This window comes from Carassius auratus, unplaced genomic scaffold, assembly GCF_003368295.1.
Source record: "Carassius auratus strain Wakin unplaced genomic scaffold, ASM336829v1 scaf_tig00007148, whole genome shotgun sequence".
Lineage (NCBI taxonomy): Eukaryota > Metazoa > Chordata > Actinopteri > Cypriniformes > Cyprinidae > Carassius > Carassius auratus.
This window is the reverse complement of record NW_020523814.1, coordinates 12,013-33,508: the sequence shown is the minus strand read 5'-3', so window position 1 is coordinate 33,508 and position 21,496 is coordinate 12,013. Positions and strand designations below refer to the sequence as shown.

General features: G+C 36.1%; 1 protein-coding gene across 1 annotated transcript in view; it reads left to right on the top strand.

The window, feature by feature from the left end:
- Nucleotides 1–19,321, top strand: part of LOC113071338 (cadherin-12-like) — a gene marked incomplete at its 3' end in the record, with an annotated part of 78,930 nt that extends 59,609 nt beyond the window's left edge. The window contains exons 3-6 of the mRNA XM_026244702.1: nucleotides 6,078–6,372; nucleotides 13,278–13,397; nucleotides 16,810–16,977; nucleotides 19,134–19,321. Of these exons, the coding sequence (XP_026100487.1) occupies nucleotides 6,078–6,372; nucleotides 13,278–13,397; nucleotides 16,810–16,977; nucleotides 19,134–19,321 (771 nt within the window). The remainder of the gene's footprint in view (nucleotides 1–6,077; nucleotides 6,373–13,277; nucleotides 13,398–16,809; nucleotides 16,978–19,133) is intronic.
- Between the last annotated feature and the right edge of the window lie 2,175 nt (nucleotides 19,322–21,496).

Below are 21,496 nucleotides of genomic sequence, written 5' to 3'. Positions count from 1 at the left end.
AGAATGCAACAGCATACTTGAGTACTTAAGCAATACTTGACCTTACTAGGATCAGAAGTGCTTCTTCTGCACCAAATTTGTTCCGAGCCAGATTGAGCCTCTTCTGAATTCCTCATCTAGGGTTGACCTTGCAGGCTGACAGCAAACAGAAGCAGATAATAATGGATTTTGCGCTGGAGAGCTTATCTTTAACAGGCCAATCTTTACCTGTGTGTGTCTCACAACATGGCTTGGCTAAAAGAGAGGTCAGCTTTACTGTGTGCATTTAATGAGACTAGAGCATGATTGGAAATGTGCACCTGATAAGACTGTTTACAGCCCTATAGTGTGATGAACGGTGATGCTGTGAAGATTCCATGCAACACACAGTGCTTGGGCTCAAATGTGTCAGAGAATAAGGCACTGCTTATTAATAATGCAAGCACAATGAGGTTGCTGATGCACTGGTTACATTGGTCTTTCAAAAGCAAACTTGGACAAGGTTTTCTAATAAGACAAACATTTGTAAACGTATAGTAACTTCTCAAAGAATGTTGAAGAAGAATCCTCCAAACTCAACACAGTCTGTTTTGACTTAAATATTTTCTAACAGATGAGGTTGACGGATGGATGGACAAAATTTGAAGGTGTATTTACCAGATAGATAGATGGATGGAACAATGGATAAAAACAATTGATTTAATGGAATGGATGGATGCATGGATGAAGGTATATTTGCTGGATTGATGGATCCCGAGATGACAACATATGGACAGATGGATAGACGGATCCCTAGACAACTAAACAGATGGATGGATAGAATTAAAGTATGAAGGTGTATTTACTGGATGGATGGATCCTTAGATGACAATATACAGATGGATGGGAGGATGGATGGATTAATGAATGAATGGATCAATCAATCAATCAAGAAAGTGTGAAGGTGTTTTACTGGATGGATGAATGGATGGAATGAACAAAGTATGAAGGTGTATCGGATAGATGGATGGATGGATGGATGGATGGATGGATGGATGGAGGTGTTTTTACTGGATTGATGGATCCCTAGATGACAACATACGGATGGATGGATGAATCCTTAGACGGATGGATGGAATGGACAAAGTATGAATGTGTATTTACTGGATGTATGGATCCTTAGATGACAATATATTGATGGGTTGATGGATGGATGGATGAATTAATTAATTAATGGAAGGGAACAAAGTGTTTACTGTGTAAACATAAAACCATGTCAGCATATTTAGCCCTATTGCAAACTTCTATCCATTCATCCAAATACTACTATAACAGAAGTCCTAAGAATATTCAAGGGAAATGGGCCTTCAAAACTCAATGCTTTTTGTCTATTGTTGTCAATCCAACATTCAAACTTTATCTCATGCATTTGTGTTAGTCTCAGTTGGTTTCTATAGAAGACATGTTATACAATTGCCCTAAACATGACAGCTCCATCATATGCAAGATTGAAGATCGTGCGATACGCAATCCTTCATAATGGACACTGTGGAGACAACCAATGCCTTCAATATTATGGTGAATCCAGTTTGAAGGTTACTTAATCCAATTCATGATTACATTTAAAGCACTACGATCCAAAATGACCAGAAAATGGTGTCGGTTGCTTCAAGGAACCCAGACACCTGAGAGAAAATCAGGCTGCAGTAACCCATCCCAAAGCTTGTTCTGTTGCCAAACTAATTCTGCAGATGTGAAGTCATTTGTACAGATAACTGGGCCACAAATTATGCATGTGAAATGCTAGCGATACAGCAGCCCAGTCTGTCTGCATTTAGAAAATAAGACATTTGCGGTGTTAACGTATGACACAGATGACGAATGCGCTGGCACAGATTGGTTAAGGTAAAAGGGAATAATGATGTCATTTATCTGCACTGCCAATATTACCTACCACATATTTTAATCCAACTTTTATAATAATGAGATTTCTGCTTGAAGTGCACTGAAGGTATTTAAAAAACGCTAATGTTCCAAGCAGTATTGCTCGCTCATTGAGGCACAATGATTTCAGAGCGAGCTGATATTACAGTCTTGAAAGTAAAATTGCTTTTTAGCACTTTTCCTTCAAATTGTTCATATACCTTATTAATATTTTAAGCTATGATCCATATTTCTAGCATAATTTAGATATAGGCGAGGGGAAAAGACGTGTTCATCTGTCATGTGTAGAAGCATTAAAGCATGGCTATCTTGCATCAGTTAATTAATTGCAAGCTGGTACTTTTTATAAATTGCACATTATAAAAATGCTAAATATCACTATGGCAACCAGGCTGATTTGTTGCATGGTCGCACAGATGTCACTGATGTCAGCCATCAGCGATCACAATTATAATTTTTACAGAAAAAGTTTCACGTCATATCATCTCTTCAAAAGTTTGAGATATGTAATTTTTTAAAATGCTTTCTAAAGAAATTTCATGCTTTCCAAGGATACAGTTATTTGATCAAAAATATGATTACAATAAAAACTACATCTTAGAATGCAATTTACTTCTGTGGTGCAGAACGGAATTTTCAGCAGCCATTACAGCAGTTTTCAGTCAAATTATCCGTCAGAAATCATTCTAATATGCTGATTTTATGTTCAAGAAGCATTTCTTATGATCAATGCTGATAATAACGGAAGTAAGCGGAAGTACAATGTTGCATTCCTTAATTGCTTGTGATTAGATCAGCCGTTTATCCACCTGAGACTGTCTCCATCTGTTGGGGCTGTTGTGTTTGTTTCATAACACACACACACACACACACACACTCACACACTCACACACAAACAGATGCATGTCAGTTTTCTACCTCGTGAGCAAAAACAAAGCTCTCAAAAAAACTCCCTCACACTTTTTCTCTGTCCCACGTAATCAAACAGCGAACTGAACGATAAACTACACGAGTGTTAGACCGCTTTCACAGTTTCCTGTGAATCTGCGCCCCAGAGCACCAGAAATGTGGCAAAAACTAAAATGCAAACACTATGGCTAACGCAGCATCTGCCCCATCGCTCAAAACATGCATACGCTAATAAACACAGACCCGCTTCTGTTCTCCTACTTTTGTCAACATTACAGACATGATCCATGTAAAACACATCCTGATATCAACACCCCCATTTACGAACGTTTTAATGTTACAAAATAATTCTGTTTTAAGTAAATGCTGTTCCTCATAACTTTTTGTTCATCAAATATTCCTGATAGAACATGTTTCAGTTTCCACAAAAATATTAAGCAGCAAAAACTTATAATAAAGTATAATAAAGGATAATAAAAACCATTATAAATAACTGAGCATCAGTAATAATTGAGCATCAAATTTGAGCTTGTTTCTAATGGATCATATAACACTGAAGCCCGGAATAATGATCCTGAAATTTCAGCTTTGCATCAAAGGATAAATAAAAAAATTATATATATATATATATATATATATATATATATATATATATATATATATATATATATATATATATATATATATAAACAATAATAATAATAATAATAATAATATGTATATATATATATATATATATATATATATATATATATATATATATATATATATACACACAAACATACACACACACACACACACACACACATATTTTTAATAATATTTCAACATATTGCTGTTTTTACTACAGTAAAATTAAATAAATGCATCCGTATTAAGCCTAAAGACTCCTATTGCACAGATGTCTCCCTTTTCACATTCATAAACACAGAAATAAGATCCATAAACACATATGCATGTGGGTTTGGAGTAAATGACTCTAGTGCTGGTTTCCTCAGACTCCTTGCAGTCATTGCACGCTGGGGAATGTATTTATTTAACTGAATTGGCTGAGTGTTTAAGCACGGTCTGACTATATTAGCATGCAGCGAGTGTGCAGGAACGCTGGTCCTCAAGGGCTTTCAGTATCCTGGTGTGTAAGAAATATCCAGTCATAGAGCTGACACTTCCTTTGCAAACCAAACATGCATTTAATCACTGGCCAGACACCATGTAGCGAACCGTATGATCATGCACACACACACACACACACACACAGAGAGTGCAGAAACACATATGTAATGTAGAGAGCTGATAGATCAATGAGATCTGGTCTGGGGTTTGGAGAACATTATAAATATCAGGCAAACATTTTTTTTTTTTTTTTTTTAAAGGCTTCTCTTGAAAATCTCTGAAGGAATTACAGCTTTAATAATTACTGCTTTTGTAACCCCTAAAAAGACTGCTGAAGAAGTAATTTTGACAGGTTGATCCTTCGCTTATGGCACCGAATGATAATAGAGCCTTTATTCATTCCTGCAGTATATTAGGACCCTATTGAATCTGCAGGCGATAGAACAGGCCTCTAATTGTCCATATTGTGAGAGGAGGCAAGTATTTGACTGTTGCTTTCTCAGCACCTGTTGACTGAGACAATAACACATACAATCCAGTGCTTATCTTTACTCCAGACATGTAAGCTGAGAATAGCATAATAGAGGTCTAAGCCTATATGTACACTTGCACTTTTATTTGCAAAGAAGATGTTAAGCAGATATGGGTGAAGCCATAACGTTGCAATATGATTTTACATATGTTGAAATAAAAGTATTTATATTTAAGTATGCTTCTGAAATTACCATCATGTAATTAGGTAAATCACAATTACAATAAAAAGTTAAATTTAAAGGAATAGTTCACCCAAAATCTGACGGCACCCATTCACTGCAGAGGGTCCACTAATGAGCAAATAATGATTTAAAAAAATATCTAAATCTGTTCCCATGAAAAAATAAATGTATCTACATCTTGTACGGCCTCGGGATAAGTACATTTATTTATTACATCTTAAATTTTTGAGTGAAACATTCCTTAATATTGAAAAGATTCTAAAATAAATAAATAAAGAGCTTACCCAAATCAAATTAGTGCTGTTAACTTTTTCACTTTAAAGAAATCCTATGCAGTATTACATATTCAAACATATTATTAAAATACCTTTAAAAGTTTTTAAAAGAACAACATTCCAAAACTAATCTTATTGCAAACATAATTCATAAATGGTGTGTGTATGAAAACAGACATATTAGTACATACTCAACCTTTCCATGCTTTCCTGTACTGTATTTCTCCTCCGGCGGGGTTATTTGTTTTTTGTTTTTTTTTGGCAGAAATTTGCATGTAAACACAGTTCTCACTTTATCACTCTTGCTTGTCAGTTTATGCTAAACGGTTTGAACTTGTCATGTTTGTGAAAAAATAAGAGCAAGCGTTTCTTCTGAGAGCGTAATGAGTGTCTGGGAAGACGCTTAGTCCATTTTGTGTTATATTTGTGCTGAACTTATTATCAGAGAGAGAGAGAGAGAGACAAGATGTTCTCACCAGTTCTGCATATTTGTGAGGTTTCTCAAGGACCCAGTCGGCACATGAATCCCTTTTGTGTAACTGATTGCTATTGTTATGCTAATTACATTTTTAATTAGTATCACCTAACTTTTCCACTTCTAGTTATTACTGGATTGATTGCTGAGCTTTAGCTCTTCTTTTCTTTTGCATACCTCTATTCTCTTTCTTTTCATTCATTTCTGAATGTGCAGATATATGACAATAAAGCAGTCTGATAATTGAGCTCTCTTTTGATTTATGGTTCACTCAAGATATCGCGCAGATTGAGGAAAACAAAAGCTTTTTTAAACATGACTGTCTCAACTTCGACACAATCTTTGATTGATGCTTCTTCAGATGGGAGACATGCATATGATTAATAACACTGTACAGCGCTGATATGCTATCAAATTAATGAACAATATTATTGATGACTGCATTCAAATGCTATTCACTTTCATTAAAATGGAATTGGATTGAATAGATAGATAGATAGATAGATAGATAGATAGATAGATAGATAGATAGATAGATAGATAGATAGATAGATAGATAGATAGATAGATAGATAGATAGATAGATAGATAGATAGATAGATAGATACCACTTTGGTAATTTTACAAATTTTTGATCACTTGTGTATTCTAGATGCATATTCCATATTCTTCTTTCTGTCTCTTTAGTTACACACTGACTTGGATAAAGGAGAAAGTGCAGTGAAATACACTCTCTCAGGCGATGGCGCTGGAACCATCTTCACCATCGACCAGATCACCGGGGACATACACGCTTTACGCAGTCTGGATCGCGAGGAGAAGCCTTACTACACGCTACGAGCTCAAGCGGTGGACATCGAGACCAACCGACCGCTGGAACCAGAGTCCGAGTTTGTCATCAAGGTGCAGGACATCAACGACAATGAGCCAAAGTTCCTGGAAGGGCCCTACACGGCTAGTGTGCCTGAGATGTCACCTGTCGGTAAGAGGTTTCCCAGATTTTTCATTCATTCATTCATTCATTCATTTATGGAAATAATGGAATAAGGTTGAATGCATTACCTTGAGTTAATATATCATAAACTAACAATGAACAATATTTTTACAGGATTTATAATTTTAGAATAATGTTTTATTTATTAATGATCTATAAATTTTACATTAAATTACTACATATTAGATTTGTTTGTAATATTAATAAAATGAATGTTTGTTTATGCTACATTAATCTGGACTAATGAATTATACAACATCTACCTAACATAAAAAATACATCAATCTTGTTTAAGTCATAAACTAACGGTTCAGATTGTAATACACACACACACACACACACACACACACACACACACACGCAAGCAAACAACCACACACATATAATTTTTACAAAATTGGCATATTCAAGGTTATTCTTCAACACAGTGGAATTATGCCAAATTAAAAAAGTAAAAAATAAAATAATTCAATTCAATTCAATTCAAGTTTATTTGTATAGCGCTTTTTACAAAACAAATCGTTACAAAGCAACTTTACAGAAAATTATGTTTCTACAATATTTAGTAGTAGCTAGTAGTTTGTGCACATTTGACAGGATTTTAGAAAAACTAAAAAATAATAATAATACAAGACGTAGTCAGCTAGACGATGAACTATCAATATTATTAATTAAGTTATTATATGATTAAGTCACACATTTAGGAATAATTGTTAGTTCTGTTTGTTCATTCAGGGTTAGCATCATCTGAGGTCCTCTGAGGGTCAGCATCATCTCTTCTCAGGTGTTCTGGATCCAGACTGGAGCTTGTGTAAATCCTAGTTACCACGGGATGTGAATCCCGTGGCAAAACATAGAAACAAAATACAGACATCATTAGCATAGCTGCTGATCCAACAAAGTAAAATTAGTTTAACCCAAGCTAATGAATAAAAATGCACCTTTGATCAGATGCAACTACACTCACAATTAAAATTAAAAAGATACATTATTCGAATGCTTGGCAAAAGAGATGTGTTTTTAATCTAGATTTAAACAAAGAGAGTGTGTCTGAACCCCGAACATTATCAGGAAGGCTATTCCAGAGTTTGGGAGCCAAATGTGAGAAGGCTCTACCTCCTTTAGTGGACTTTGCTATCCTAGGAACTACCAAAAGTCCAGCGTTTTGTGACCTTAGGGTGCGTGATGGGTTGTAACGTGGTAGAAGGCTAGTTAGGTACGCTGGAGCTAAACCATTTAGGGCCTTATAGGTAAGTAATGATAATTTGTAACTGATGCGGAACTTAATAGGTAGCCAGTGCAGAGACTGTAAAATTGGGGTAATATGATCATATTTTCTTGACCTCGTAAGGACTCTCGCTGCTGCATTTTGGACGACCTGTAGCTTGTTTATTGAAGAAGCAGGACAACCACCTAGAAGTGCATTACAATAGTCCAGTCTAGAGGTCATGAATGCATGAACTAGCTTTTCTGCATCAGAAACAGATAACATGTTTCGTAGCTTGGCAATGTTTCTAAGATGGAAGAATGCAATTTTTGTAACATTGGAAATATGATTTTCAAAAGACAAATTGCTGTCTAATATAACACCCAGATTTCTGACTGTAGAGGAAGTTACAGTACATCCGTCTAGTTGCAGATTGTAATCTACAAGATTCGGTGTAGTGTTTTTTGGTCCAATAATTAATATCTCCGTCTTATCCGAATTTAATTGGAGAAAATTCTTTGTCATCCAATCTTTTACATTTTTAACACACTCTGTTAGCTTAGATAACTGGGAGGTTTCATCTGGTCTCGTTGAGATATATAGCTGAGTATCATCAGCATAACAGTGGAAGCTAATTCCGTATTTTCTAATAATATTACCAAGGGGCAACATGTATATTGAAAATAGAAGGGGACCTAGGACGGATCCTTGTGGCACTCCATATTTTACTGATGATAAATGAGATGACTCCCCATTTAAGTAAACAAAATGGTAGCGATCGGACAGGTAGGATCTAAACCATCTTAGAGCCTGCCCTTGAATACCTGTATAGTTTTGTAATCGATCTATGAGTATGTCATGATCTATGGTGTCGAACGCAGCACTAAGATCAAGTAAGACTAGAAATGAGATGCAGCCTTGGTCTGACGCAAGGAGCAGGTCATTTGTAATTTTAACAAGTGCAGTTTCTGTGCTATGGTGGGGCCTAAAACCTGACTGAAATTCTTCATACAGATCATTTTTATGCAGGAAGGTGCTCAATTGAGCAGACACAACTTTTTCTAAAATTTTAGACATAAATGGAAGATTTGAAATAGGCCTATAATTTGCCAGTACACTAGGATCTAGTTTTGGTTTCTTAATAAGAGGCTTGATAACCGCCAGCTTGAATGGTTTTGGGATGTGTCCTAAAGATAACGACGAGTTTATGATATTGAGAAGCGGTTCTTCGGCTACAGGTAACAGCTCTTTCAGTAATTTAGTGGGTACAGGATCTAATAAACATGTTGTTGGTTTAGATACAGTGATAAGTTTATTTAGCTCCTCCTGTCCTATGGTTGTAAAGCACTGCAGTTATAAAATAAAGTAAAATAAAATAAAGGTTTACAAGGATGGTCACAGTGTCACAAAACTGATATATTGAAGGTTATTCTTCAGTATAATAGAACAATGTAAACAGCAAACTACACTCAAATGAATTTAAATTGTAAATATAAAAGAAAGAAAAAAGAAAGAAAGAATGACTGTCACTGTGTTACAGCGAGGGATGCTGGAGGTCATGTTTTTTCCACATATTATGGAGTTTGCCAAATATTCATTGGTGTGGGAGAGAGGAGCTGTGTGCCGTCAGATAATGAGAAGTGCATGGGCTCCAAATCCCCACCAAACTGGATTACACAGCCCTTGTAGGATTCCTCATCTCACATGGTAGAACGCTTGATTGTATTACTGATTATTTCACCAAGGCATCTGCTCCGGGTGATGATGGCAGCGGGATCTTATTTTGTTACTGTCTCTGCTTCTCTAAAAAGGCCATCTCTAAGGCCGGCCAGAAGTTGTATTGATTTCCACGGCCTAATCCAATCGCTATAACTACTAGCAGATCAATGAAGCGCTATCCTCTTGCATTCATGAAACACACTGCAGAGCTTGTTAAAGTCATAATGGCCTCCATTATTTGGACAAATATTCTTAATCATGATGTCAAATATGATTGCAGACGATGCATCAATACCATGAGGCCACGCTGGGGAGCGATGTAATATGACGCTATTTTCACTGCAAACATGATGGTCAATGAAGTGCTGCTTGCTTTGAATTATATAACATTAAACTGGATACTTCACAGACTTATAGACAAAATGATAGACAAGGGCTCAGAAGAAAGCTCGCTTGTTAACCAGTTTAGTCGCAAACTTGAGAAAAGGACCCACAGTTTTGCTATTAAAACATATTAAATATTGAAGCAATGTTTAATTGATTCCATCTTATCATGTGATAGTCCCAAAAGAAACTGTCAGCAAGTTCACAGCTATTTTGACAGATGAAACATGAAGTTAATAATAAAAAAATCAATATGTTCTTTAAGCAGTCTTAGTTAATATGCCATTACTGTCACAAACTATCAATAATCACTACAATTACTGTTATTTTCTGCCTCATTTTGTGAACACAATCCACAGTTCAGCTCCAACGGCTTCCAAAGAAAGTGCAAGAGACTCATTTACATTAAGTTCATTTTAATCAAATTTGATTCAATTCTAGGTTATTTGTATACACTTTTAATGAACGGTAATTTTGATAAAGTTGCTTTATGAACTTCAGGAACTGCCTGTAATAATACTGTGCCGTAAACAGAAGCAGTAATTCTCCCGTACTCGCAATCATTTGTAGTCGCAGGCCCCAAGAGAGTTCAGTTTTAAATGAAAGCATTCGGAGACTATTTTAGGTTAAGCAAAATTCAGCGGAACTGCTCATAATCCGTAAGTGTCTGAATAGACGTCTGTTGTGCTTCAACACTGCTGTACATAAAATGATATAGAAGTAAAACAAGAAGCAACATAAGGTTATCTTAAAATGCTACAATTATTTTTTGTCTCCATCTATCCTATATTTTTGTATCATTCACTTTTGCAGTACAACACAAGTGTCTTTACTGTTGAGTGGTCTGTTGTAGCATGTAATTAAGTTGGTCTATTTAAGTGGCTCCCTGTAGTTGCAGAGAGCATTGCTGAGAGAAGAAGAAAAAAATGCATTTAAATCCATGTCTATTAACTTTGAGGTAATCTATTATACTGTTATACCCCCCAAAGAAAAAGGCAAAATTTATTATTTGTATGTATTAGTAGTAGAACAATAAAATATTTGGTAACACTTTATTTTAAGGTGTCCCTGTTACATGGTACATGTACTTACTATTATAATAAAAATAAAAATAAAGTAAGTTACCCAAAACCAGACCCTATTCCTCACCACACAGTAAGTGTATGTAGCTAATTAATATTACTCAGTATTCAAAATTATGATTGCACTGTAACAAGGGCACCTTAAAATAAAGTGGAACCAAATATCCTCATGAAGTAAAAAAAATAATAATAACACACTGAATGCTACTGTATGTCTGCAAAAGTAATTTTACATGCACAGACAGCATATTAAATGCAAGTAAAACATCTAATTTAATGTGTGTGTACATAAAATGTCAAAATAAGGGTGAAATAACGTTCTACTGTAATGCAAGTAACTTTATTTATTAACTTAATGCTTAAAACACCCATCACACACACACATATACATATATATATATATATATATATATATATATATATATATATATATATATATATAATATATATATATATATATATATATATATATATATATATATATATATATATATACACACATAGATACACTGTATATAATATTTCAAGCCATAGGGTTTTTACACTCAAGAAAGGTAATTAAATCAAGATACTTAATTATAGTACCTGTCCTAAAGGCCTGTGTAAATTAAAATAATGCACAAGTTATTACTGCACTGTATTACTGCTGGAAAATCCACCTGATATCTTCACACTCTTGAATGTCTGAGGATAAAGCAGTTGGAAATGCAGAGTGCATAGAAAGTTTAATTACATCTTACGAAAGCTGATACTGTTAAACTGAAAATTGCAGGTGAGAAACCACTCATTACAACACAGCGCACAGAATATCACTGATTAAATAGCCTTCCATCTGCTAAACAGAAAGCAAGTTGCAGTTCGGTTTAGATTAAGGCTTATGCGTTTAAAGAGGTTCTGAAAGTCATGGAAATCCCAAGCATATTTTCAAATAAACAAAAGAAATAAGAAAGACTTTGCATGGCGAGAGGTAAAGTCTGACATATGATTTGGTGTTGAGGATAATAAGCTACATGCCCTATCCAGCACCAAAGCCCTTTTCATGTTGCTTTCCCTGAGGATGACAGATCAGGGTAATTCACTTTGAGATTGCCTTTTCCTTGATCTGAATGGCAATGAAATGAAACCCTCCCCTTCCCAGCTGAATCACAGCTACTCATGATCTCAGATAGCAAAATGTGAATAGACTGGTTTATAAGTGCACCATAGTCCCTATTGAAGCTATAGACCTATTCTGCAGACGTCTGTGTGATTTCGATTGTGGCTTCTGCCATCACAAAGGCATAACGGAGTCTTGCTGTTAACAAACAAGAGATACTTTAGCTTTTCCCTTATTTCTTGACTGTATTCTGGATGTATTTTTCATTGGGTTACATGATTTTGCACTGACGGTCTCTGACTGTCTCATTTGGAGGTCACTTAAAGGACTGGAACTGTATGGGTTTTTAATGCTTTTCATATCTCTATTTCACCTCTGTGTGGAGGCCAGAACAATCTGAACACATATCGATGTGTGCTGAGAGAACTCAAAAAGAAAAAAAAAAGGTAATTGCATCAGCTGGTTGAAAAGGACTTCCATGGGGAAATGGCCTTGATTTAAAATCTGCACAATTACCTCTCGGTTCCCTTTGTTTTTTCGCTCTGCCTCTCTCCTCCAAGGCCTTCAAGTTTCTTTTCTTGTCTCAGGCAGAAGTCTGTGATAATTCGCTCTACTTGCGGTTTGAGTGTTTTCACAAAAGATAAATAATCACAAATGGCGGTATGTACTTTATGAAATATGCCTGTTCTTGGTGTGCACGATTCTGAAGTGAATGTTCATCTAAACAAAAACAAAAAAAAAAGTGTTCAAAATAACTTATACAAATATAATCTTTCTTAACTTCCGGATTTGCATTTGCTTTTCAGGCTTTAGGGGCAGGATATAATCTTCATAGAATAATATATGCCACTATATGCATATTTTATTCAAATATGATTAAAAAAACTGTTTACTGAACATGTGTTTTTTTATTATTTGTACAGCCATCACTGACTGGATGGATGGATATATACATAGAAATAAAGAAAGGAGAAAGAAAGAAAGCTTTAAATATAAATTCCAAAAATATATAACATTAGAGAAACAACACACATGATTCCTGCTTATTGTGAGATGGTCAAGCACAGTATTGCGATGCAATTCAGAAAAACACAAGGATTCAGCGACCCGTGACCATCAGCTCTTTCCACAGTACGGATGATTTGTCATTTATTGGGTCGTTTAAAAAGTGCTGCCTTTGTAATATAAAAACTGCTGTTTCAGACACATCAAAACAGAGTGGAGAATCAGTACATGGCCATATACTTGGTTTTATATCAGCCCGTCATAAGCAAAGCATATAATGATGTGCCTGTACAGGCCTGTTTTCCAGTCCCGGTCAAACCCTACATGCTATTACAGTTATAACCTTGAACAAAGCATGCAGTTTAACACAAACGGCTGATATCTTCTGTGTGGTGTGCAGGTACATATGTGATGAAGGTGACGGCGACAGATGCAGACGACCCTACATACGGCAACAGTGCTAGGGTGGTGTACAGCATACTTCACGGCCAGCCGTACTTCTCCGTGGATCCCAAAACAGGTAGAACACTCCTTAATATTTGATAGCGAATATACAGAAAAATGTTGGCTGCATAAAAAAATATGAAATTACTATTAACAAACAAGTTCCTCTGTTTTGTTTGTGTAATACAACAGAGAAGACTCATTCATTTCACAGTTCACAGGTTTCAACGTAATTACATTCATTGACCCTATTATACAAATAAGCTCTGCGGTTTGATTGTAAAATGTGGCCAGCCTAGAAAATGGATTTGTAACTCAAAATATACTGCAATTCATTTTGAACTGGAGAACAGTTACGGACATCCTGTCAGCTAAACAGGCCTGAAAAGATGTATAATTATACAATCAGGTGCTGCATTTCAAACTCTCCGAGATGAAAATAAAGTCAGCCCGGTCACAGCAAATGGATCTTTCTGTTGTTTAAGGTATATGGCTGGGGGAATTGTAGCATCATCAAATGATGCCGCACATAAACTGCCTTATATTTATTTTTCTCCCAATTGAATACTTTGTTACGCAATATACAGGAGCATTTACAGCAATGAATGGGAATTTACAGATGGCCTTCGTCTGCATCCAATGGGCTGTAATATCCAATGTGCAAAAGCACAAACCTGCAAGGTAAACTTGATGCTAAGGGCATGTTTTTACATTTTTGGTGTGGTTGCGGCCCTGTTGTACAAGTATGAAGCATTGCAAACAGGAATATATGAATACAAATATAATATCCTGATATCAGCAAACCCGGAGTGGGGCACAAAAGGTGACATTCTGTTGTTGAACAAATAAAATGACTAGTAAGGAAGAAAAATCTGGGTTTGTCCCAGGCCCTATCAAAAAAATTTGCGAACACAAACCGACAGCAAACAAAAGCCATGAGAGGAGGATGGGATTCAAAGGAAGGAGGTAATTAACACATCTTAAAGGAACAGTTCTCCTAAAAATGAAAGTTTGCCACCATTTAATCGCTCCAATTTTTCGTTCTTCTTTCCGTGAAATAAAAAAGCAAAAAAAAAAAAAAAAAAAAAGAATGGTCATGCAGTAAATGACAACAAAACTATTCACTTAATTACCACACAAACTTCAAAGACAGATCTGCTCATGCGAAAATGAAATCAAAAACAGATCCATCCTGTAACAGGCTGAGAGAATCACACGACATCCCTTTTACGTTTCATCTGAAATTGGCATTGAATGAAGGTCCATGCCTTTCTTAACCATCCACCACCATGTCTAATTCATCCTATGAAGCGCTCTCTTGATCTGGGAAAGCTTCTTGTGGCGTTGGGAAACGCATTAGTTGTGCTTTATGGAAGAAAAGGTGTTGCTACGCTAGCTTTGTCGCCTTGTTAAGATTGTTAAGTACCAGAAGCTTTAGGGCTGACCTCAATCTTGCAGCTGGAGAAAAACACTTGAAGGCAAAGGTACTGGTCCCTGGAAGGGTTTTACAGTCTTTAACTTGGGAACAATCTGTGTGCTAATACTTAAGAACCCTGGAGAACTTCTGTTTCCTTAGCAGCTGATTCCTTGAAGCAATAATTTGTTGTGGACGGGGTATGCTAAAATATCAAGAACTTACCCCAAATAACCATATAGCCCTATATTTTTCCAGCATGTTTCAGATAAAGGCATTTATGGAAAAAAAATTAAAATGGTGCATTCAGAAATTGCTGTCAGTATGATATAACCATATGGATGCACAAATTTACATTAGCACCCATTCAGTGTTGTACTGTTCAGTCAAAAGCCGTTTATGAAATTAAAAGCTTCAGATTTATGCTTTTAAATCCTTATTTATTTTATTTTTTTATCGACCCCTCTACTTTCAATATAAGTATCCCACTTTAACCCTAACCACTTTTAAATAGTTTTTGTGATTATATGCTGCTTCCCTTGTATTAATCTCTGATTATTCATTTAATTCGAACAGACAGAGAAAAGGTTGAGAATGGTCTAGTACAGCAAAATTTCAGCCAGTAATAGAGAAAGAGGCTTTTTTTTATTAAATGGCTGTGGTATCAGAGGCTAACAGGGCCATGCTAACCGTGACACGTTCTGTGCAGTAGAACACTGTGTTATGCAGATTAAACCTGTTGGGACACATGACCATGATAAAGGTATTAAAAAAACAAAGGTGACATCTCATCCAGCAGTGCATTTTGTGAGGCAGGACTACAGCGATGTAGTAAAAAAAAAAAAAAAATTCCCTGTGACGAGAGACGTGGGAACAGGAGCTAGGCCGGTGGAGTGATTGGAAATGAGCGACACCTGCTTGACCCACGGGTCTCGAGTCCCACGGAGGAGATGGAGGGATATAAAACCGGAGCGACGACAGTGACGGACAAGAGAGGACCAGGCCTGGGCTTTAGTTTGTGCTTGCTTTTTATTTGTGCGCGTCAGTCGTCCGTGAGGGGCTGATGCGCTGTTTTTATGGTTACTTTGAGCATTAAAGTTTCATTTTGATTGTCCGCCGGTTCCCGCCTCCTCTTCTTCCAATAGTTATGGAGTTTAAAACAGCCAAAAAGGCTGTGTTACACACGCCATGCCAGTAGTTGGCAATGTCATCTTGTTAGTAAACAGTACCTGTAGGGAAGTGATGATTATATGTTGTATATGATGCTTCTCCGCTGTTGGTTGTAATATTGGGGAAGTAAATCCACACTTTGCTGAAGAAGCATTAGCAAACTCTTGAGCAGCAAGTACTCCACCACTGTTCTGTATATTTGTTCACGCTTGCCTTTAAAATTGACACTACAGCGACGCAATCGACGCTTGCCTTTAAAATCGCATGTCTACATACCGAACACGTACTACACACGTGCATGACATCACCGTTTCAAAGGTTCCCATTTTGGGTGTTTAAATGGAAATGACAACGGTGGCGTTTTCAACCCAAACCAAGCCGCGTAAACTAAAAGGCAAACTGCATAAAAAGTTTCCAGTTCTTGGCTGAAAATGTTGTCGTTTAAACGGCCTCTAACCTATAAGCTCTAAACACTAATTCAAACCATAAAACAACACAAATATAGTTGGGTTCAGTCGTGCTGTGAGGCAAGACAGATTTTCAGGACACTGATAATAGCACAGAATTGACACGCTACACCTTTAAGTTCAATTTGCTTCAGTTTCCTTTTCCACAATGCAGCAGAACTTCATCCATTTCCCTTTTTTGCCTCTCTCAATTTTCTTATCTCAATTGCGTCTGTTATTTTAGATTACCATTCTCATCCTTTTCTCAGCAGGCCTGATTCTCAGGTCTAAACCCTATTCTTCTCCTCACCTTACCCTCTTTTCTGTAATCCAATTCTCTCCACACACTGATACCTGCCTGTAATACTCTCTTTCTGCCTCACTATCCCTTTATCGTCCTTTTCTCTTGTCTCTTCTTTCCATTAACACAGTCTGGCTCTCTTTCGCTGTGTGTGCAGGAGTCATCAGGACAGCTCTACCCAACATGGACAGGGAAGTGAAGGAGCTGTATCAGGTCCTCATCCAGGCCAAAGACATGGGCGGACAGTTAGGGGGTCTGGCAGGGACCACCACCATCAACATCACCCTGAGTGACGTCAACGACAACCCACCCAGGTTCTCCAAAAGTAAGCCACTCTGTATAACATAAACTCAAATCAGTCAGATCTTTGAATGCACCTACTTGTTCTTTTCTTTTCTAATTTCAGATCAATAATGAAGCCAATAAAACTGTCAAATGCAAGCATGGCTATTTTACTGTAATATTTACTATTATTATTATGTTTAACATTCTAACTTAAATTGGCTCATTTATAATCCCATAATTCCATTAAAAAATTAATTATTTCACAGTGATGCTAAAAAATAAAATAAAAATAAATTAAATTATTTATTTTAATTGTATTTAATTTAAAGTATTAGTTAAAATCAAAAAAGAAGCTTTTGAAAAGTGACTTCATAAAAAGTGTTCAGAAGTATGCAGTCAGCTCTATTTATGAATAGAAAACTGTAGTTCTGTAAAAAATATATATATTTATATAATAATATATAAATAATAAATTATTGCAGGCACAATTTATTCATTCCACCAAACACATTTAAAGTATTTACGCATAAAGCTTTAGACCAAAAAGTTTTTAATATAATGATAAACTTCAATTCAGGCAAGTGCGTCTAAACCTTTGACAGGTAATGTGAAATTTTCTTTTTAATACACATGAGGAAGCTTAAAAACTTAATGCATTCATGGAGAAAATGTATGCCAACATTTCTTTAAAAATAAATTAATAATCTTGAATCTATAAATTTTGTTTGCATAAAAGAAGAAAGGCAGCATATTTAACAGCATCGCTGGAATAGTAGAAAGAAACACACACACACACACACACATATTTTTTTTTTATTCTTACAGTAAATGTAAGATATATGAATTAATGAGATTTCAGAGAAACCAGAGTTTCCTGACAGCAAAGAAGTCATGTACTGTACATGCAGTCTTAGGCCATCCACAAAGCATGCGGATTTGCTTTGAAAAAGATGTGGCCAGTGGAATGGGGGGAAATAAGGCAAAATTGTGAAGTGCTTTTTAAAAGCTGCTGAACTTCTTTTAACCTGAGCATCACATTTTTGGAGAGGCCTGTCACAGGAGGTGCTTCAAGAAACACAAGACGGCCTCTTACCATCCCTGTTCACAGCTTCTATCTAACAGTCTCATATTTTATGCATTTAAATACTTAAAAAATGTTCTTTGTTTATTTTTCCACTGGAATAAGTCTTTAAACAAGTACATGCAAAAAGGTTTCATTTGCACTTAGAAATGGTGAAATAGAAATAATGTTGAGTTTCAGCCACTGGTTTCCTCGCTGTGTAAATATTGGTAATACCCTGGGAGCGAAGTAGATTTCCATCAGCACGTCTCAGAGGATGGCACTATGATGACTGCTGCATTCTGGGCCATGTCTCTGCCTCCCTCTCCCTCTTGTTGTTTGTTTTTTGGTGCATTGCACTAATGCATCTAATGACTTCTTAATTAGCTGAGGTGTTTTTGTGTGTGTGTGTGTGTGTGTGTGTGTGTGGTGGGGGGGGGGATTTTACTAATCAGCATGATCTGTTTGTGCCTACTGTGCACATCTTCACCAGCATTACTAACCAAAAGTAGCAATTTTATAAACTTAACTACATTTTTAATAGCACGGCATTAGCTCAGCTGTTTTCAATTTAGTGTAGGCTTGCCAAAAACAAGCACTTTCCAAAAAGTAGCAGAGTAATGTGAAACCAACACTTCATCACTGCTTTTTCTGTCATATTTACAGCCAAGTGCATTGAGGCAGTTCTCAAACGCTCTCTCCAACAATAATGTCCTCTCTAGAGCTGCCAACTTCTGAAATTTGGCACAGGAGGAAGAATATTGTGGCAATGTGGATATGTTGTAAATGTGCATTCAGAAATATGAGACAATGAATATTAAATCATAACTGATGCTATTTATTTGATTAATACTGTGCATATTTATGTTCTTGAAGGAATAGTTTACCTAAAAATCTTATTTACTCACCCTCAGGCCATCTAAGGTGTAGATGAATTAGTTTCTTTATCAGAACAGATTTGTAGAAAGTACTACTTGCCCCACAAAGGATCCTCTGCAGTGTATGGGTGTCTTGTCTGTTCCTTCAATGTGAACAGTTCATGGGAGCATGTTATTCCAAATATAACTAACTCAACTATTAAAGCAGCTTCCCCAACACTAGTCCCATGTGCTTTAAAAAACTCATTGATTCTACAGGCATCTTCCACCTGCGTGTACCGGAGTCATCAGCAGTCGGGTCAGCGGTTGGCCGAATCAAAGCTCATGATCTGGACACTGGAAAGAACGCAGAGGTGGAATACAACATCGTCCCTGGAGATGGAGGAGCCATGTTTGATATCACCACCAATGAGCACAACCAGGAGGGAATCATCATGCTCAAAAAGGTAAAGCCTCATTTAATGTGCTAGATGTACTAACAGCAAATACATATACAGGTTAAACACTCAGCGGTTTATTTTTATTATTATAAGAAGGTCACATTAGAATTTTAAAAAATCTGTTTTTTTTTTTTTTCTAATACTTCTGGTTTACCCTTGTTGCAGACTTTTGATCTTAAAATATATAAATGCAACACATTCAATGTAATGTGAATTGATTTTTTATTTTTTATTTTTAATCTAAAAATGTTACATTTCCATTCAAGCTGTAATTGTCAAATTTGTGTAAATATACCAGTTTTCCACAAGCTGCTACAGACTCACAATGCAGAACAAAAACACACAAGCTTGACTTTTAAAAGCAAAAACATGACAAATTAATTTGTAAGTACACACACCTGTAAAATAAAAACAGTTGTATTTTTGTCAGTTAAGGTGTCTGTGTTACACGTTACAAGTACTTACTCTACTATTATAATAACAATCAATCATGCATAATTACATGCAAGTAACCCTAATCCTAACCCTGTCCATTTAGTAAGTGCATGTAGTTAATTAGTATTACTTAGTATTTAAATCCACTGATTATTTCATTTAAAAATTATATCATCAAAATAAAGAGTGACATTATCATTTGTGCATTTATTAATTCAGTTTAATCAGTAGAAGTTAGTCATATCATGTATGAAGAAAACAATGTAAAATCAAGGTAATTGTCCCTTGTGAAACTTCAGAGAAAAATCAGAGAAATGACATTGTGTTGAAGTTAGCATGCATGTAAATCAGCCTCCCTCTAAGCCAGAGTCTATCCACGCAGCCACAGACCTTCAACACTGTCATGACTCAACCGTACCCGGAAAATGACAGAGATCCCATCATTCATCCAGCCGCAACCACATTATCAAAACATCACTCAAACACTGCAGTTAAGCGCACTTTGGGGTAATTGTGTCTGACATTAAGAACTCCCCCAAAGGTAAACTAGAACGTTCAGCTCTTCTGGAGAGTGTGCAAGGTGACTTTCTAGGATTTGAATTGAGCCCAGTACTTAAATACTGGCAGCGTGACAGGACTTATTAACACGGCACACATCTGTTAATATTATCTCAGCCGCGTACGTCTTCGCCTATTGAATGAGAACAGCCATGTCAATAAAAACACCTGCAGTGTTTCCCTGTACGGGACAGTATGCTGGTGTAATATTACCAAAGCCGCACTGCGCTGATCTCTGGAAGTGTTAGTGGAGATATATGAGGGTGGGGAGCACTAACTGTGTCCATATGTTTCCCTCTAAACGCACACAGCAAGCATGACAACAACACAGCCAGGAATCCCCACGTCTCCACAATGCATCCTAGATGTCATCTATCACATACGTTCTAGGAGCGACAGAAGTGTTTATTTTCAGGATTGAATCACTTAAGCTATTTTTCTGTGGAATAAAGGATTTCCTCCTTTATTGAGTAAGTGTTGAGTAAGGTTTACCTGCTTTGTGAAGCTGTATACAAAAAGCCAACAGTTAGCCCAGATTTTTTTTAATTATCCTTTTTTAAATTATCCATAAAAAAATAAAATAAAAAAAGACAATGAAATCCTGTGATGCAATACTACATTTTCCACAGCCATTGATTGGAAATAATTCTAATATGGTGATTTGGTTATTATTGGCTCTTATATATTAATACAGCAATGTTGAGAACAGTTTTGCTGCTTAATATTTGTGTGGATACGTTTTTCAGGATTTTATTTTATTTTATTATGACTATAAAGATCAAAAGAACAGCATGTATTTGAAATATAACTTTTTTAAACAATATAAATGTCTTTACTTTTACTTTTAAGTAAATTAATGTGTCCTTGTAGAATAAAATATTAAAAACAAACAAACAAACAAAGTTGATTTTGCCTTTGCCTTGCTTTTGGAGCTCGACTGAACTCGTAATGTTATTTCAAGCGGATGTACTGTCAGACTCAGTTAAAATCACTTGCTGACCTATCAGTTTGGATGCAACATTGCATAAAGAAATCTAATAATTGCATGTACACAACAACAACAAAAAAAAACACTGCGATAAAAAACAGCATCATGATTTCATTAAAGCTGCCTGTCGTATTTTCCAGAAAGCAGAGATGACAAGAGGTTACCTCCAGGAATAGAGCATTGCACCATTTCCAAGAGTT